This window comes from Morone saxatilis, unplaced genomic scaffold, assembly GCF_004916995.1.
Source record: "Morone saxatilis isolate NCDOM2014 unplaced genomic scaffold, NCSU_SB_2.0 Contig20, whole genome shotgun sequence".
NCBI lineage: Eukaryota > Metazoa > Chordata > Actinopteri > Moronidae > Morone > Morone saxatilis.
The window spans coordinates 18,665,332-18,684,837 of record NW_023339763.1 but is presented as its reverse complement, the minus strand read 5'-3'; the positions used below and the strand labels follow the sequence as shown (position 1 = coordinate 18,684,837).

At 39.0% G+C, this 19,506-nt stretch overlaps 1 protein-coding gene across 3 annotated transcripts in view; it reads left to right on the top strand.

Moving 5' to 3' along the window:
• Nucleotides 1-222: 222 nt before the first annotated feature.
• Nucleotides 223-19,506, top strand: part of gabrb4 (gamma-aminobutyric acid type A receptor subunit beta4) — a 53,395-nt gene continuing 34,111 nt past the window's right edge. Inside the window, exons 1-2 of one of the 3 annotated variants that reach the window (XM_035666670.1) lie at nt 223-407; nt 2,352-2,446. In XM_035666670.1, the coding sequence (XP_035522563.1) occupies nt 328-407; nt 2,352-2,446 (175 nt within the window). In that variant the 5' untranslated portion in view covers nt 223-327. Of the gene's footprint in view, nt 408-2,351; nt 2,447-19,506 lie in introns of those variants that run through there. The other 2 variants (XM_035666672.1, XM_035666671.1) reach the window with 2 other exon arrangements.

Genomic DNA, 19,506 nt, shown 5'->3' with positions numbered 1-19,506 from the left:
GGAAGAATACTTGTCATCACTTTTAAAAGTATTGTGTATGCTGTTTTTTGAGCAAGATGTCTGATCTTCTGGTGTTGGTCGAGGGGCTCTGTGACCTGCACGGATTTCCATAGCCGGGGAAAACAGCGGGGGCCAATTACGAGATTTAAAAAAAAAAAATCGAGAAGCCTATTTTAATCAAGACATCGCATGCGTAGATGTAGGCTAGTTTATTCGACATTTTTAAAAGGCAATTATTTTTTTAATTGCCAGTTTTTACTTTGTGCATTTTCTGGAGGACCACTGGACTGGTTGGATTATAGAAACTATATATAAGGATTTGTGGAGATGTTGGGTCGTCAAGAAGATAAATTATGTGGAATTTTCTCTGCTCTGGCGGCTTTGTCATTCTTCTGCTTTGTTCAAAGGTAAGACAACGTCGCTTGAAAATAAAATAAAAAAAATAAAAAAAAACTTTCACACCAATAGATGTGATTATCGGTCAATAAAAAAACTGAGATGTGGCAAACGGCATTACCGGGGTACCCAGGCCTATTTATTAGGGGCATTGCTGCCGATATATGGTCTAATAGACGGCGCTGTGGCGCGCGAGCGTAAAAACATGCGCGTGCACTGTATCAAGCCTATTGTGAAAGCTACTCCCGATATGAAAACGGGGATATACATTGTATGGACCGACTTTCAGCGTGATCCCACCTAACAATGGCAGCCCTCGGTAGGCTACAGCAGGCTCAGCCGATGATTAGAAGATCGGATCAATCAGCCGACGATCGATTGATTACGCCATGGTGATCAGCCAGATGTATGGGTCTACAGTGCTGTTGCCACTCGGCCTGCAAGCCTACTTATTCTATCCTATAAGCGCAGAAGTAATATTCCTATTCATATAATCATCTTAATTGCCCATTTTATTGACCGGGACCAAATCAATCAAGATCCAGAAATAATCCCAGCAGGTCGTCATCTGCTGCTGATGCTCTCAGGAACAGGAAGGAATAAGATTGAACGTTTCAATACTCTTGTCTAGTCCTGGTAATGTTTACAGTATGAATTACTGCACAAGCCTTCATGGACATCATCACACTCTTCTGATCAATTCCTTTATTGTTCTGCCGTTAGTGGCACTGATACACATCCCCCCCTGGCCTACACCTTTTCCTTGTCTGCAGTAACCTACAGCCTCACTTATGAGATTTAGGTGCTGCTCACTAAGAACTGGGTCGCACTTTTTTTTGTGACACTTTGATCCCATTAGAATAACCCTGAATAACAAGTGAAACAATCTTGTATGGGTTTGAGGTGTCACTGATATTCCCTCATAGTGAGGCTCTCAGGTGTCAGACCCACAAGTCCTGTACCCGGTCAGCTTGATGAACAGCTGCAACACCTATGAGCTAATTGAACAGTGCTTCCCCCGACTGAGCCAAAGGGCTAGTGCTCCTATCAGGGGAGCAATTTTAACCCACTTCCTCCCCTCCTATTCCCCGCTCTGCACTCATTCCACACCCTCCCCGTAACAAGGAACCTCAGCTGGAGCGCTGGCCTCGTTCAGGTGATGCAGGTCATGGCACCAATGCTATAGGTGTCAGTCAGACTAGTGCGGACTATACGGTCCCTCCTGGGGATAGTCTGCCTCTCGCAGCATGCTGGGAGGCTGTGTTTTAACACGGAGCTTATTTAAATACATGCCCAGGAATAAGACTGGGCTTCTAGAAAAGCAAAAGAAACGTCAATAAAATGCCTGACAGGTATATCATCACCACATGCCCTCAACTGATTAGTTGAATGTACTTTAGGTGGGGCTACCAGGGGCAAAATGCATACACAAGGAACAGTTTTAAACCTTCACCATGACAACATAAGAGTCAATATGCTTTTAGTATCATGTAGGATGTCAGTAGTCACTACTGACACCTGACACAATTACATATAATTAGCTGTAATTCTTTGTAGCGTGAATGTTTAGTTTTGATTTTAATTTTATTCTTACTGTTAGGTGGTGACAGACAAGAATGCAAGATTAAAACTGAAGCTGACAAAGGTTGAGAATGAAATATGACAAATGAATGCTTATTTTAGAAGAAAAGTAAGAACAAGAAATGGGGATACATGGATGAATTCATGGGTTGGGTGTTTTATGCATCCTGAGTCCTCCTTCTCTCTGTCAAAGCCTCCACAGGCTTCCTATTCAAAGGTAGCATCCATGTCATTAATGTTGAGAACGCAGAGTATGTGCACAATATTCAACGTACAGTAAAAATAAAAGTGTATGACATGTATGTATTTTTGCTGATTCCCCCCGCCGACCCACTGCTTAAAATGGCTCTAACACTTGTGGTTTCTGCCCTCAGCTCCTCCACTGGAAGCACCGGAATGTCTGTGGCCAAGACTACCGTGGACAAGTTGCTGAAGGGATATGACATCCGTTTAAGGCCTGATTTTGGAGGTACGTGTTGTGGCTACCTCTGTTTTGGGGATCTTGGGTGGTGTCAAGGTGTGCACACGATGATATTTACGAGCCATTCCTCTGAAATCTGTTGGCCCGTGGCAAAATATAGGGAATAACTTTGAAGTGACTGCTACCATGTCATTACTATGCATCTATTCACATATCGAAAATGGCTGCTCCTTGAGAAGTAGGGCACACATTGAGAACAGCAGTCAAACAATATGTTTTTTAAAATCAGGGATGGTGAATGTATTGATTTTTGATACTTTTGTGATTAGAGTCGTTTTATGGCCTCCTTGTATTAGCAGCGTTCCTCAGCATTTGATTTTCAGATCAGGGAAAACCCTCCTGCCTCATTAACTTTTATTGGAAATTGTGCATCTTTTATATCCGCTCTTTAGAATAATGGTTATTTTGATAATTGCTGAAAATAGAAGGCGTGGGGGACGAGTCATTAGTGTATGTCATTTGGGTTGATTGTTTAACTGACACTATTTAACCACAGCCGCATAAAAATAGTCTTTGAACAGCATGCTAGCCTATCACTGGTGACTGGGCTACTTTAATGTAAAATTAAAGGTTTGGAGAAAAAATGTTTTTTCAAATGAAATACAGCACCTGTTTATACAATATACAAGATGGATTGAAAGAGGAGGTTTCCTGTTTCATCGTTGTGTGTTTACCATCTGGGGCCGGGTGTGCGCAAGGCCACTCACTGATGACGTCATAACTCACCACTGACTGACAGCTGTAGTGATGGCTTTAATTCAATGTAATAAATAAGTGGACCTTTTCACCAAAGCACCAGCTTTATTTTTTCCGGCTGTACACATGTTTTCCAAAACTCTGTATTCAGAAGAGCTTATGGCCGCATACTACAGTCGCTGTGTGGAAAAACAAAGAACAAAATAGGCTTTTTTTACTTCCAGGGCATGTTAACGGAGTGTGATGTTAATTTAATGAGAACAAGTAACACAATAGTATGTCTGTCGTTACTTAAATGTGCTCCAGCTCCAGTGTTGCATGGCAAACCATCTTACCATATTTAAAAATATGAAAATGTTTCTATTAGTCTTGATTTAAATAGTAGTTAGTAGTAGTTAAATAGTAAAAATAAAATAAAAAACCTTAATCAATGAGGTAGAGACAATGTGGCATGACTCACCTACAGAATATCTGAATATGCTATGTCGCCATGGTTATGTGTAAAAGAGCTAGACTACATTAAACAAAGTCATGTAATGATTACATGATACATGATGATGTTCATTGCCTCAAGAACTTCACATATCCTAATTCACTGTGGCAGTTAGTTAGCTTTTTTTTTCTGTAATGCTAAATAACATTGTATGTTTAGAATATTGAGTGTTTATATTTAATTTAAGTACACAGATTTACATTTTGTTGACATAATTTGGCTGATTATTATATTTAACAGATACAATCTAATTTATGTCTGTTAAGTATATAATATTCACCAGTATGATTTTTAAGTAGGCTGCAGGCAGCAGCTTGTCAGTCCTGTGACTACACCACACTTGATGACAATAAGAGCAAGCAGTGAAAAACGTATAGCAGGTGCACCTCCTCATGTAACCTTCCTCTGGTTGGGTTCTCTGCCAAAAACAGATGCTCTGATGAAGGCTTATGTGCCAGAATCCGTGAGCCTGATGTTAGCCATTGTAAAAAAAATGTTACAGTTGAAGTTACGTCTTCGTTCTGTGTTTTGGAGTGCTGCCATTCCAGAGTTGTTTCATAGATTCAGTGGAAGTAAAACGAAAGCAGGGCAGCAAAAAAAACGTCTCATTCACTTTGTTTCTCACAGTTGAATCAACTTTATAATGCTCAACATTTCACATTTAAGAGTTGTAATTTTCAGCCGATTTCTGTTGGGGGATTATCAGCTTGCAAAGACCAGTCTTTTTTAAATATTAAATATTACTCCAGTGCAAACAAACACAGTTTCAAAGTCAGTGTTTCTATAACATATTCACACCTTACTCAGCCCCACTGATGTAGCTAGCAGGTAGTTGGTGCTGCCAAATGACAACTCTTTGGGTTTCTGTCTGGCATATTTCAAGTAGTGCCTTTTATGACAGTTGGCAACAATGTTAACTAATCTAAACGACTTTAAATAGTTTCTCCGGTTTGAACTCATCATTATTGTCTTCCTCACCAGCAACAGTGTTGTCACTCATCAGTTCTACAAGTCGAAGCAGACAAAAGAAGAAAATGTGACCAAGAACTGCTGAAATTGTTTGGCACATTTTTGTTGATACTGTACATATTTGGCAAAAAAAAAACACTTCACCTTGCTATGAAATCACACATAACAATTTTAAATACACTGCGGTAATTCAAAACACACATGTTGTCCACAATGAATTATTAAACTATGCATTAATTATGAGCATAAAATTGAGCAAAAGACCCACATACACCGTACATTTCTCTGTAGACAAATGGACATCGTATCACTTTACGTGGCTGGGAATTCTAAGTAAACATGAGGAAATTAATGAGGAATTGTTTGGATTTCTGGTTGTAGATTAAATCTTCTTTATTGGCTACTTTGACATGAAGATTACAACAAACAATTCTCTCTTTTTTGTTAGATATTCGTTTCTTATAGCCCACTATTTTCTAGCAGCCTGTGAATGCACTGGAGTGGGTACAGCAAGTTTTAAAGAGTGAGTGTCCCAGGCAGAGAGTAGCTGTGCTTTACCCTCAGGCCAGGGAGCTGCAGTCCATCATGTCTTGATATTTCCAACATCAGTCAGCTACTTCTGTCGTGACACAACTGCTGACGACCTTAAGCTCTCAAGATTCCACATAGAGGGTTTTAATTTGGCTCAATGCTGGACACTGACTGTGGCTCCTAACAGCCTGGCCAACACCCATTTTTGAAACAAAAACTAGCTCAAAGGTGTACGTTGATGGAAAAAGACTATGGTTTGATTGGTAAGAAAGAGGTTGCAGAGTGATGCCATAGGATTTTACTGATGTGTTGTGGCCTCGCCACCAGTATACAAATGGTGTATGTATCTCTTCTTTTTCATTATCTGTTTGCTTGGATTATAGCCCTTGGATGTAACTTCCTAGGAATTGCCCATGGTCATAGAGCTGAGTCATAGACCACAACCTCCATATAACCTGAATGATGCATTACATAGATTTAGATTCAGCAAGGTTACCAGAGCATTGCAGACCCGGCTAAGAAAGTATATTTTTGAGGATAGCACCAATGTTTTTTATTTTTTTTAGATACATTTGTCCATCTTGAATCATTACACTTCTATATGATATAAGGTGACTCTGTACTTAGACTGTTTGGCAGTCATTTGAAAAATGAGAGTGTGAAATTAAAGCAGATGCATACTACTATTACTATTTAAGGCTGCAATTAACCATTATTTTTATTATCGATTAATCTGTCAATCATTCTCTTAATTAATCGATTAATTATTTGGTCCACAAAATGTCAGAAAAAGGTAAAAAATGTTGATCACTGTTTCCCAAAGCTCTTGTTTTGTCCACAATCGAAAAAAAAAAAAAAAAATCAGTTTACTGTCACAGAGGACAAAACCCCCCAGAAAATATTCATATTTGAGAAGGTGAAATCAGACAATTTGGATTTTTTTCTTAAAAAATGACTCAAAACAATTAATAAACTATCAAAATAGTTTGTAATTAATTTAATAGTTGACAGCTAATCGAATAATTGACTAATTGTTGCAGCTCTATTACTATTATACCATGTACTACTACTTAATCCAATAATTGAAATTATATGAGAAAGGACACGTGTTTGTATTACACTCCACACACCTCTGTCATCAAAATGAGGTATCTGTTTCATACCTGCTTCAAATTTCACTTTGACATATTACATATACACATTTTACATATAAAATTTGCCTCAAATCACCTTTCAAAAGGCCTTGTTGGTAATGTTATCTCAGCCAGTGACATTTTAGCAGTACCTAGTATGTACATGCTTTCTACCTCAGTTTTGATGAGTTTTATCTTCTCCCGTTTAAAATTAAATCCTAGTGAAACAAGCGTTTAAATTCCAGATTCTCCTACTTACACTTTCTTACTCACCAATGTCTCTTGTAACAAATGGAAAAATGCGTTTTAGAGAAACATATTCTGGATAAAACCGAAAGGTACATGATTGTCAACAAACATATGTAGCCTCTCAAACAAATTACATTCCGTACAGTATTGTGCTACTTATGTTCAGTAAAGCTGGTTCAGAAAAGCACAGAAAAATTGTTTTGAGTAGTTTGGTGGAGCTGATAGTGTGTTAGTTGGTTAGGCAGATGGTTCAAGGGGATGAGTGAGGATGTGTTCAAGGTGATCACCTGTCAAACTAATCATACTCCACTGATTGGATGATTTAATGATTGAGGCAGCTCCTATATGTGTGTGTGTGTGTGTGTGTGTGTGTGTGTGTACACATAAATGAAGTGTTGTCATGCTGTGCATGTACCTGATGAAAGGGTGTATAGACCGAAACATTGTTTAATAGATAAATAAATATTTTTTAAGTAGTAAGTAGTGTGCAGGACTCCCTCATTGTTTTCAAGCTAGGCCACATGGCAATATGGTCCTGTTTGGCAGTGTCAGTTAATTTGTGGAGAGAACTAAAGCTTGGACAGAATAAAATGGGAGATTGGGACATTGCTAATGGGATAATGAAGGGGTAGCTCTATTCTACAAGGTGTTTCTGGTGTGTTCCACATGAGTGTTAGAACCACTGTGATTTGCAGCCTTCCTTCGTAGTCCCCAGTTTCAAAGTTCGCAGCCATTCCAGTAAGTAAGGGCAGTTTGACGCATATATTGTGGCAGAGTTTCACCAGTTGCTGGAGCACTGTGACTTTTCTCCTTCGTGTTTGATGACATACTCTAAGACAGGCTGCTCTAAAGGTTTAATGATGGTGCCTTCTGTTGGGAGAGATCACTTCCCTGACTTCCAAGAAAGCACTTGAGATTTCTCAGGGACCTAGAGATGACTGCAAAAAATGCTAGAAATATTCAGAGGAGATACGGAAGAGTTTAAATGTTTGGGGTCATTACATTTGAGACGGATGGGTATCATTGTTGGTCATCTGTGAGGACATTTACAAGAAAATATTGATATGTAATCTACCACCCATTAAAGCCCAAAAATTAAGGCTGATACACACACTGATCTGTGGATGTTACAGAAACACTCTATAGCCAGTGTGCAAAAGTCAGGTTAGTGGTAGCTAAGGGTGTGGCTAGTCTCCTTGGCTGTGATTGCCACAAAGAGATCTGACTGAATTGGCAATAAATCAAGTATGTCAAGTTTTTAAGGAGGAAATAACTCATTGGCAAAAATACCTGCTGAGGTAATTAGACATTTAGCACTTCATACAACATGGTTGGTCACCCTTGGACTAGTGTTAGTGGTATCCAGCCCCACCATATTCCAGTAAACAATGGATAATCTGTTGCAAGACCTTCCGCGTGTGCCTGTGCACCTTGACGACATTTTGATTACCAGGACCACAATAACAGATTACTGTGCAAACATGGATCATGTGTTGAAGAGTCTTTTAGTTGCTAGGCTGTGCCTGAAAAGAAACATGTGTCCCAGGCACTTGCTGTAGTAGGACATATTTGGGAAACACAATCATTGCAGTCGGCCTGGAGCCAGTGGAAGATAAAATCAGCCTTAAAGAGGCTACCTTTTTTGAGCTCAGGTCATGGTAAACTACTACAGCAAGTTATCAGATGCCTTTCATATGATTCTGACCCTGCTGTACTGCCTGCTTCACAAAGATCCAAAGTGTAAACTGGGCCTTGCTCTGGAAGCTTTTAAAGGATTGATCCTCCTGTTTATTACAATGCAGATAATGAGATAGTCCTGTCCTGTGTTGCCACCTCCTATGGTGTCAGTGCAGTGCTTCCACATAGGACGGTACTGAAAAACCCACTGTCAGATGTCTATGTACAGAATGTAAATGTGTGCAGTGAGAGCTATTTCATCCTGTTCGTGTCCTCAGATAGGATAGAGCACTGGGCTCTCACATGCACACAGGCACACTAATTGTAGTATATGTATAGAGCATGTAAAGGCATTGCAAATGCAGATGCACTGAGCTGCTTACTGATGCTATACGCACCTGCTACAATGTGTACTCTCCTGAGAATGTTTTTTGTTGGAAACTGTCACGTAAGCTTGTACAGCACTGCAGTTTAGACATTGGATATAAGAGGGCCCTATCTTGTCCTATATGTCCTATGTTGGCAAAAAACAGTTTCTGGAAGATGGATGCATCCTTTGTGGGGCCCAGATTGATTGTACCCCCCGTGACAGATCGCAGATGGCGTGATCCCGGTTGAAACCTCTTGGTTGAAAAGCCGCACCCAGTTGTATATCAGGTAGCCCAACCTAGACAGATGAAGAGAACAAAGGGAAATCCCCTCCTGTTAGGCCAATCAAAGAATGGTTCTACCACCTCCTTACAGACCTTAGAGCAGACCAAATTGCTTCTAGGCTATTTGTGACTTGGATTTGAAGTCCATTCAAAAGGCAGATGTTCCTCATCTGTCCTTGGAATTGTGGATGCTCACTCAAAGTGGATTGATGACCCCATCACAACAAGGTGTTTGAAGTCCATGGCCTGCTCAATACTGCAGTGACAGGCAATGGGACAACACTCACCTGTGACCTGAAACAGAATGGTATTTTTTATGTGGGTACATAAAGGTCCTTTTACCCTGCCTTTAATAATTTAGCAGAGCAAGCAGTTCAGGCAGTTAAGGAGGGCTTAAGGAGTTGACGGGGGACTGTCCCAGGACAAGTTTGTCTTGTTTTCTGCACCGTCTCACACCACAGATGACTGTGACCCATGAGTCACAATCAGTGCCAGGAGACCAGAGACCGGCAGACGGTTGAGACTCAAAGCAGAGCCTTCTCACTACGAGAAACTGAACCTTTCATTTCATCAACCCCTGATCGCCTTGAGCCTCCCACACCTGGAATGCCTCCTGTGACACTGGCGTTTTTGTGCAGGTCACGGTTGTAAACATTCGGTTGTCAAGTTAAACATGTTGTATGTTAAGGTTTTCTGGTTTTCTGGTTGCTAATCAGTCCCATGTGTAGTTTATTCTGAAACAGCTCTATGTCTGCTTTTTCGATCTCTGGAGATTAGCTCAATGTCAGGCAAGTCATTGAGCATGCTCAGGGACACTCTCCAGTATTTACGAGTGGCTTTGCCTCACTAGTTTACGAGGCATGAACTACAGTTTCCATTTTGATTATATTTCATATGTCACCCAAATGCAACGAATTTGCTCTTTTACATGAGTTACATGTATGGTTTAGTTCTATCACAGATTAATAGGTTATATAATGATTTGCATATCGCCTTGACTACATTGGTGATAAATTGATCCTTTTTGTGGAAATTGCTGTTAATAATAATAACACAAAATAACAGTAGCTTTTTCCTTTTATTGTTTTGATTGTTTTTGGTAAGCAATATTATTATGTGTAGGCACTTAAATTGAGATTTTTGCTGTGCATTAAGGAAGAAGCTAAGAATTATCAGAACCAGAGCTATTTATTCTACAGTTGAGTCTTGTGTTAGCCTGGTTGTTTGGCAATATGTAGTGTATGTTGCAACAGTGTATGTGAATTTCAATGCAACTATATTTTTTGTTTTAAGCAAACACTTTTAATTATCTGCAGAAAATGCTATTTGTCACTCCTTTTCTGACTCACACACATGCATGCATGTCTCTGCATCAAATCTTTATTTCTCTGTTGAGTTGTCTGCCTCTACAATAAAATTATAACTATAAAAACTGCCTCTTCTGGATACCACAGCCCAGCATCCACACATACATGTTAGCACAGCGGGATGTTCTGCTGTATGATGAAGTGGTTTTTCATAAAAGTAATGACCCATAAAATGTATCTGAATAAATTTATTAAGTAGAGTAATGAAATACATGACCTAGCTGAATCAGTTTCATAAGAGGCCCATTTAATTATTAACCAGTCTCTCAATACATTTACAAATATGGTGTTACCTTGTTGTAGATGATTATTTGAATAATTTTTCTAAGTAACAACAGCAACAAAATTAATGTTTAATGGGGCTTTATTTTAGATTGCAGTAAAGACAGGAATGCTGCTTTGGCATATATATCGAGTGTTTTAATCACAACCAGTTTTATAGCATGTTTAGTGTATTTCAGCATACGTAGTTAGCCTTGTTTCCAAAATTAAAAAATACTGCCTTTGCCAGTTCACTGGGTAGTTTGTTGTCTGTGTCTGTACTCACGTCACTTACTTAGGCCATTTGGTGTGTGGTCACATGTCTTTATTTCTTTCTGCATGTAATCTAGTAAGATATTGTTTCTTTGTCTGTGCACTTGTGCTAGCAGGGGTCATGGACTGGTGCTGAGTAGGGTTTGTACTGATCTGACATTGTTTCTGGCACTATTATTTGTAAACGGGAACTGAAATCATATAGAGTAATGGGTCACGAGTGTGCAGAATTGATTAGGAGAAATTCACAGTATTGATCTTAATATAACCTCCCCCCAAACAAACACGTGACATCCAGTCAGTTGGAAGAGATAAGAGGACCCAGCTCAGCTCTCACCTCAGTCACACATTTCTCCTTCTGGAGGACGTTTCAAATCAAGCTGTCATCATCACGGGTATGGGTTTATGATCTCAGCTGCTACCATTAACAAAGCATGAAGGGTGACATATCACAAATGCTGTGAACATGCCATTATTCCTGCTGAGCCTTAACCAAGTGCAGGACATTTCTGGACTACAGATAACCACATTTGTTAAAATTCTTATTTATCTACACTCAACTACAGTATTTTATGGTTATATACTTAGTTAAATGTGCTGTGAGCAGACTGTGTAGACTGTAAATAGCTGGTACAAGGCATGGCAAAATATGTGTTCGAATACGAGTGCTGATCATGAAGAGCATAGAGTGACGTTGAAAGCCCCACCCCCCAAATCTAGTTGACAAATGTCCAGGGGGTATTCTGAGCAAGCACTTTTGAAATGGTGACTTTGGGATGAGCTTGTAGTCATACAGAGAATGTGTTTTTAAATGACCAGCCCAGTGTAATCTATGTTTTAGCATACCAGACAAGGCTAGTCATTTACCAGTACGCTGATGCACATAGAGCAAAATATAAAAATACTATAAATATTATTTTTTATGGCATAAAGAAGCCAGCTTAAAGATTTAAAACATAAAAATCATCATTTACATCATTAACTGGGAGGCGCTACACTGACAATGTGTGCTTTTCTTCTCCCTATTCCCCCATCAATGAAGAGTACATACCACAGTCTTTAATGTTACTACAGAAAACGCAATACATGCAACAATAAAGGGGAAAATCACTCAACAATAAATTGGAAGCTCTTTAACTGACTAAAGTATTTATTAACACATAATAATTCAAACAAGATCTGAATCACTACCTATGAATAATCTGCATGGCAGTCATGATTGTTTGACAAACAGAAGTTCACGTATAAAGTGTACAGGCTGCTCTAGAAGTTGTATTTGCAGTGTATGTAGTGTAGGCTGTTTCATACTATTCAGCTTCTTTGCAGTGGTAGCTGATTATGTCAGCATTTACATTGTTTTTCTTTCTTTCCTATACTGAACATGGAAAATAATTTAGATTATCAGCACAAAAACAGTCCTCTGATGCTTTCCTAAGCTACTCTCCTTACTTACTTTGTCCTTGTCTGGTGTAATAAACAGTGATACTGGCTTAGTGTGTATTAAATAGTATTCTGTCAGTTGTGCAGCAGAGAGAAAATGAATTTCGGCGAGCATATTGTAGATGTGCATAAACAGGATGACAAAGAAACTAGAGAGCCTGTAAATGTCTAACAGAAGGGACTGTACTGGGGTAATTTATGAAGTGTTGTCAAATGGTGGAGATAGCCTTGCAGATTTTAGAAATCCATGTGACTGCTCGAAATTGCAAGTGATAATGTGTGATTATTTTGGATAACTTTAAATAAAGGCCTTCAGAGATGCATGGGGAGATGGAAAATGTTTCTCTACTAGATTTATTCATGAAAGTTCACTTGTGTACCTTTCAAACAGAAAGGACAGAAAAGAATGCGTCCTGTCCTAGGGCTGTAATGTCACAGCAATGTATAGCTCCACTGAGAATAAAACAGAAAAGATGAAAGTGGTGACTGTGAGAGTCCCGGGGGGCGGGGGTTTTCGCTGGGGTTGTGGAAACATTTTGTGTTTTACAGTGGTTATCACCTCTATGGAATAAAATTATTTTGGTTGAGAACCCTCACGTCAACATTCAGTAAATGCCTCCTATCGTACTGTAAATCAGTCGTGATCATGAGTTTTGGTTTTATAATCCCTTTTTTAAATTGGTAATTTGTGCCCTTGGTGCTTTTAAGTACTTAATTTATTAGTTAGTTTCACTAATGTTGTCTAAGCTACTGTATTCTGAAAACCTTGGAGGTATCTCAAGTACAATGTCCCTATTGCAGCTCGGCTATCTAGACCCAGTTTCACAATTTTATCAAAGTTTAAAATGCATGAACATACACGTTACTCTTTCACACAATCCAGAGCAAATGAAACTGTACTGACTTGATTGCTGCAGCATCGAACATACACAAATACAAAAATGTTATTTATTATTTAAATTTTTATTTATAATATCGTGACATCACCTATAGCTTTCTGAAGAAGCTTTTTAAAGTCTCAAGTTGGGCCATCATCTGCTGTTGGAGAAAATCCAAATTCGGGCAAATAAGTGTTGAAAGCATCAACGACCGGACAATCAAGGGAAACGTGTTCCCGAACATAGCCTACCCTTCTCTTATTGGAACTGTTATTATTAAGAAGTGGAAAAAAAGTCATCTTGGGGCCGATGTTTGCATGGTGTCATCAGAGGAACAGCATCTTAAGGTACTCAGCATTTAGCTATAACAGTTATTGCTTTGAAATTGCTTACCGAAAGCAAGCGTTGCATAATCGCCATTACATGTGACCAAATACATGCATGTCATACGGTAGCAAGCAATTCTGTAAATATGCAATGAAAAAAACATTAACACATGACAATATAACATCACAAAGTACAGCCTTAGAAAATGCCATTAACTGAAACACCTTATTCAAACAACAGCAAAATATAGCTTTATAAATGTTACTGTTGCTGTAAAGATGCCCTGTATGTAGCCATTAAACAAATACAGGTTCAGTGTTGTATTCCCAAAATACATTTGACATACAAGTGATGGAATTAGAAAAAGTAAACACATTTACCACCAGGATAATCTAATGTAGCGTAAATTGTGTCTTTTCAAATGTGCAATGTGCATATCATTAGCTACATATTAAATTGTCCATGTGTATGCCTACTGTATGTATTGGCAACCTCAGCAAATACCTCTAATGTACTGTATATTGAAAGGCTTCCATAGCTGCTTGTAATGCTGTACTCATACTTCTCCACTACAGGACAGGCTCTGTTATGACTGGACTGGAGTATTTATCACAATGTATTGTAAAGGAATTTGACATGAGCCTTTAATGGTTCCAACTGAAGGAGCATTAGCGTACATTTTGCAGTTTAACGATCTCGAACATTAAAAGGCATCAATAGGTGCCAGGACCACAGGGATGTGAGAGTCTGACTATATCTGTAGGGCAGCTTGTGGTCGTAACTGGAAGCACCTGATCCCTGGCTATAGGCAGCTTTCATTTTACCAGTCTGATGCAGCTCAGTGCCAGTTCAGCCTGCAGCCGTGCCATCAAAGTATGGTCACCTGTCCCTGTCTGCCATGCGCAGCCTGGGTTTTTACTGATCTCATTTCCCATTGACCCAAATGAGTCCCAGCTGCAGTTTGATCTTGTTTGTAATGGAAAAGCAGTAAATGTAGCCACAAAACTGTAGATCAGTTGCGCTCAGACTGGCGAGTAAAATAGACACTTAATTGACCGAATATGAAAGGGAGAGCAAGCACATATGAGTAAAAGCAGTAGCTGCTGCACTGTATATTCAGTTTCTAATGTACTACACTGTAAGTAAGTGTAATTGATCTCGGGCTATACTTTGAGTCCTACGAGATAACAGACTAAATGCTTTTTCTTTTTTTCATGTATGTGCGCAGCTATTTACAGAAATCACTCTGTGAACATGACCACTGATTGATGTAGGACTTCAGTGGCAGCCTGCATTTGGGCAGCTACAGCTATTAAATGATATATGGCAGCTGTTCTTTCAAAGCCGGTGGACACTTTTGCAATACTGTGGACAATCTCTTAGTCTGTGTCCTGCCACATGTCAAATGGTGGGCTGTTTTGCATAGGGGCTGATAGCGCAGGCCATCGTAACTCAGTCTCAAAGTAATGCCTATTCAGCGCAAAACAGGAGTGTGTTGTCAGAATCCCAGGATGGATGTTGGGGCATGTACAAGTGATATCTATCCTGATGAAGAGAGAACGCCCAGTGATTTATTTCAGAGGAAACACAGGAAAAATGCTCAAGCTGGGCAGTTTTCCCCTTTTCCCTTCACTTAGATTTTCTATTTGAATTAAATGAGGTGTGTATGTAGGCAGGCAGAGGGGGGCAAGGGTGGTGAGAGATAACATGCAGGAGAAAGGACATACTTCATCTTCCTATGCAAAGTGTTGTTTTCAGCAACTTTGAAATGAAGGAGAAAAATGCTGATAGAATTGCACCAGAATGTATTGCAGTGGACTGCAAAGTACAAAAACCCTAGGTCAGACATTGGTGAGGCATCCTGCATGCAGAGCTTTTTTTCCCTTTTTGACTCTCCTCTTAAGGTCCCCAGCGATTCACTTTTTGAACCTGCAGTGATTGATGGGAGATGTGCCCTTGACAGGGCCAGGATTGGCTGGCCAAGGGCAAGATGCAGCTATCCAATTGTTTCACATAGATAAACAAGGAAAGAAATGTCATTTACAGCATCTGGAGATAGAGGCTGTCATCCTCACTACCAGGAAGCACGCTTAAAAGCCCATCTCATTACTGAACTCCAACAGCCAGCCATATAAAACAGGTCTCCACATAAAAATGATGTGTGCATCATGTGGAGCTGGAGGACAAAACAAGATGGGAGAGTGTAGATGTCAACAATATGGGAAAAACATACAATCAAATATAAAAGCTAGACTTTATGGTAGGCTTAGGCTGCACTCAGGTCAATGATCTTATTAATAATTGGCCTTTGTAGTTGCATCCTTGCCAATGTTTGGCCAACTATGTCTATTACTATACTAGTATCTTTCTATAGTGATATTCTAGGACTTTACACCAGGGTGGAAATGTTGTTATGACTATATGATGCCTCAGCTTATAAAATAAACTGTAAGTAGTGATTTTTATTTGAATGCAGTGTCATGTCTAAAATATACAATAAAATGCTGTTTTGCTGATTGCTTTCGTAATCACTCTCCTACAAATTACATTCATTTACAGGTCCAGTGTGTAACATTTAGGATGATCTGTTGAAATGGAATATAATTCATAGGTATGTTTTNNATCACCTGAAAATAAGAATAGTTATGTTTTTCTTACTTTAGAATGAGTAATGTTTTTATCTACAGTTGTTGTGGGTCACCTTCCCTAAATGCAGCCATGTTGAACCGCCCTGTTTTTATAGTAGCCCAGCTCGGAAAACCAAAAACTGGGTCTAGATAGATAGATAAATAGATAAGTCCATTCGCCTGTTTCCACTAGTTTTACAGCAACTCTTGAAAATGGAGGGTGAAACAAGTGAATTGCAATCTGTAACACCACTAAATGCCACTATATCCTACACACTGGACCTTTTGAGCACATGGAAAATTTTCACTCACTAAAACAATGTAATTTGACGCCACAAACAAACGGTAGTTCCAGTTTAGTCACCCTTCTAAATCAGTGCACAGTGTATATTGAACTGTAGATAGCCTTAGCAGCAGTCCTTCAGCTTTGTGCTGCACAGACTGTGGTATAATCATCATAATGCACTCTGAGGTGTTCTTATATACAAAATAACGTAAAGAACATTTTGTGTATTATCACTTACATTCAGCTGGTCTGCATCACTCCAGCTGGTTTTAGTCTAGTTTAGTTTTGATCTCAACCAAGCTGTAGTGCTTTATTTTTAAAGTGGCCGATTGGAAGACTTTTTAGAGGTAATATATAGAGACACTTATGTGGCTGTCATGTTGATTCTGCATAGATCGCATTACAGCACATTTCTAGTATATGATCTCTTACCCCGTAACTACCCCGCAACAACAGCATGCACAATAACTTATAACAAGGCCAAAGTTTAAAATATTGAGCTTTGTCATCACCAGAAGTCAAGAACTCACGTAGCTGGCTGTTTGTTGGCACTGTTTTTTAAGTGCATGCTTTCAAAAGATGATCCATTATTCAAGATTTTTTTTGTTGGGCGGGTACGTTGAAGTTGCGGGAACACTGTGGCTGCTCTTATTGAGTCATCAGTTTCAATCAACGATGCAAACATTTAGAAATACATTAAACATGTGTTGTGTTGACCTGCCTTTTTTTTCTGCTGATGTGGTCCATAATCAGATGGCCTGCATATGATCTTCACAGCGTAACTGCTGTATATGTCAGACATATATTTATTTATAAACTGAACCATCTACTGGACTGCCTTCATTTACTACCTGCAAAGTGCTCATTTAGTTTATAATTTATACTGTCTGGTCTCCATTAAAAGCGAGGAACCCATCTGGAATAGATCCGTTCATTTTGCTATAAGGTCACATGCCTTTACAGTTCAAATATAGACATATCAACTAACTGATGAGCTAACTGCCTTCCTCCAGTAGCACAACGCACCTTCCCTATTTTTCTCCGCCTCCTTCATTCTTCCTTTGAACACACCCCAGTACACACTGTCACTTATCCTTTTGATTCCAGTTTTTTTCAATTGGTCTATGTGAGTTTATTTTGTTTTCCTAACTTTACATTTATGTGGTTCATTTTTGATATACTATTTTTTGCCTGTTTTTGAGTCTGTCATTTAGAGTCTGTTATCCAGCCCTGTTGACTTTTGTTTGTCACATTGTTTTTTCTTTGTTTTGTTTGAGGTGAGATGTTTTTTCGAAGTTTCTTTTTTTATCTCACCTGCACAATGTGACTTTCTCTGTTCCTTTGGTGTATCATCATTTCATGTGTAAATAAATGAACTCTATACTCTAGATGGCAGTGCAAGAGAACCAAAGAGTATGAAGTAGTGAGATCCATATGGATAAAAAAAAAGGGGTCTAATACATGAGTGTTTCTCGGTTTCATTTTCTTTGGCATAATGATAATATTTTCAGGCCATTAGGTATGTTTTTGTCATGCCATATTACAAATTTAGATTTTTGGAGGGGATTTGGGGCCTTTACTTGATAGTCGACATAAGAGAAATTACAGGAAATTAGGGGAAAGAGATGGGGGATGACACGCAAAGGTCCCTGGCCAGACCCGAACCAAGGATGTTGCAGTTCATTGTCTGTGCCTCAACCCCCAAGCTTCCAGGGCGGCACAATATTTCACATATCAGGATCTATTTTTGTCTTTATTCTAGAAAATTCTTTGGTTTCTGTAATTATCATAACAGCTTGAACAAAAGAGTAAAAAGAATCAGAGGTTATTTAAAAACCAATTTGTCAAAATGGCAACAACATGATCCCCTATTCCCTTGCATGCACACAGAGTTAGTGTAATGGTCACAAATTAATAAATTAATAAAGAATTAATTCATGAATCCTACTCTCTTGAGACATATTAGCCATGATCGTTGAGGAGGATCTGCACGTAATTACCACAAGTTAATATAATTATGCAGCCAGCTTCAGCAGGACTTACCAATACACAGCAAGCCACTGATGTAACTGGGATTTACTGCACATGTAGGGTTACTCAGGAGATTAGCTTTGGAACATGGCATCAGTTGAAAAAAACAAAGACAATTGTCTTTTCAGAGGAAAATAGCACATGGCCTAAAGATCTTTACCTTTCTCTTTTCAAAAAGAGAAAAAAGAGACATGGAAATAATGGCATTGATTAAAACTGCCAATGTGTGACTTGCTGAATAAATTAGGCCCATAAGTAAATAAATTATAAGTTGGAGCATAAAGGACTATTAAATGAATTATACACTTCCTTAGCCAATAAGTTTTCTAATGGCTTCAGGATAAATCCTGCAGTGGGCACACTTTGTCCTCAAGTGCCCATTCTCTACATGGCAGCATGTCTTTCTTTAGGCCTCCACACTGGCGATAGATGTGGCTGTTTTTGGGTTTGGGTCCATCCCTCCGTCTGTCCATTCACTTGGACTCAAAGATGAACTGATTAGAATTTGGTGGTCAAAGATCAAGGTCATTGGGACCCCACAAAACATGCTTTTGGCCATACCGCAACAATTCATACACTGATTTCCATACAAATGTCTAATAGGATAGGTCAACTTCAATGTGACATTGTAGTGTTCTGTAAAAACATCTGCTGCCGTGTTGAAGGTGTGTGTGAAGTATGTTTTAGAATTTGTAGCTTCTTTGCAGCAACATTTGTATTTGAAGTATTGTCTACTGTCATGACTACAGTGTTGTGTTCTGTCAGAGTCAGCTTTATTGGCAAGCATGTGAACACATGCAAAGAATCTGAGTCTGTTTTTTGTTTCTCTTAATGCATGCAACACTAATAAACATGCAACAGAACAAGAACACCAAATAAAAAGTCAAATTAATTGATATATAAGAAATCAAAATGTTCCTCAAAGGGGTTCACAGCATGTACAATGAACAACATCTGCTATCCTTAGACCCTCAACTTGAATTAGGAGGATGGATTCCTCTCCCAGGATGGACAGACGTGCAATAGATGTTGCATGTAGAGAATAGACCAACATTATGCTATGACAAAATTGACAAATCTACAGGTATTGTAAATATATATTAAGAACAGATCTAGGAGGATGAAGAGCAACCCCGGGTGTCACCAAACAGACCTGA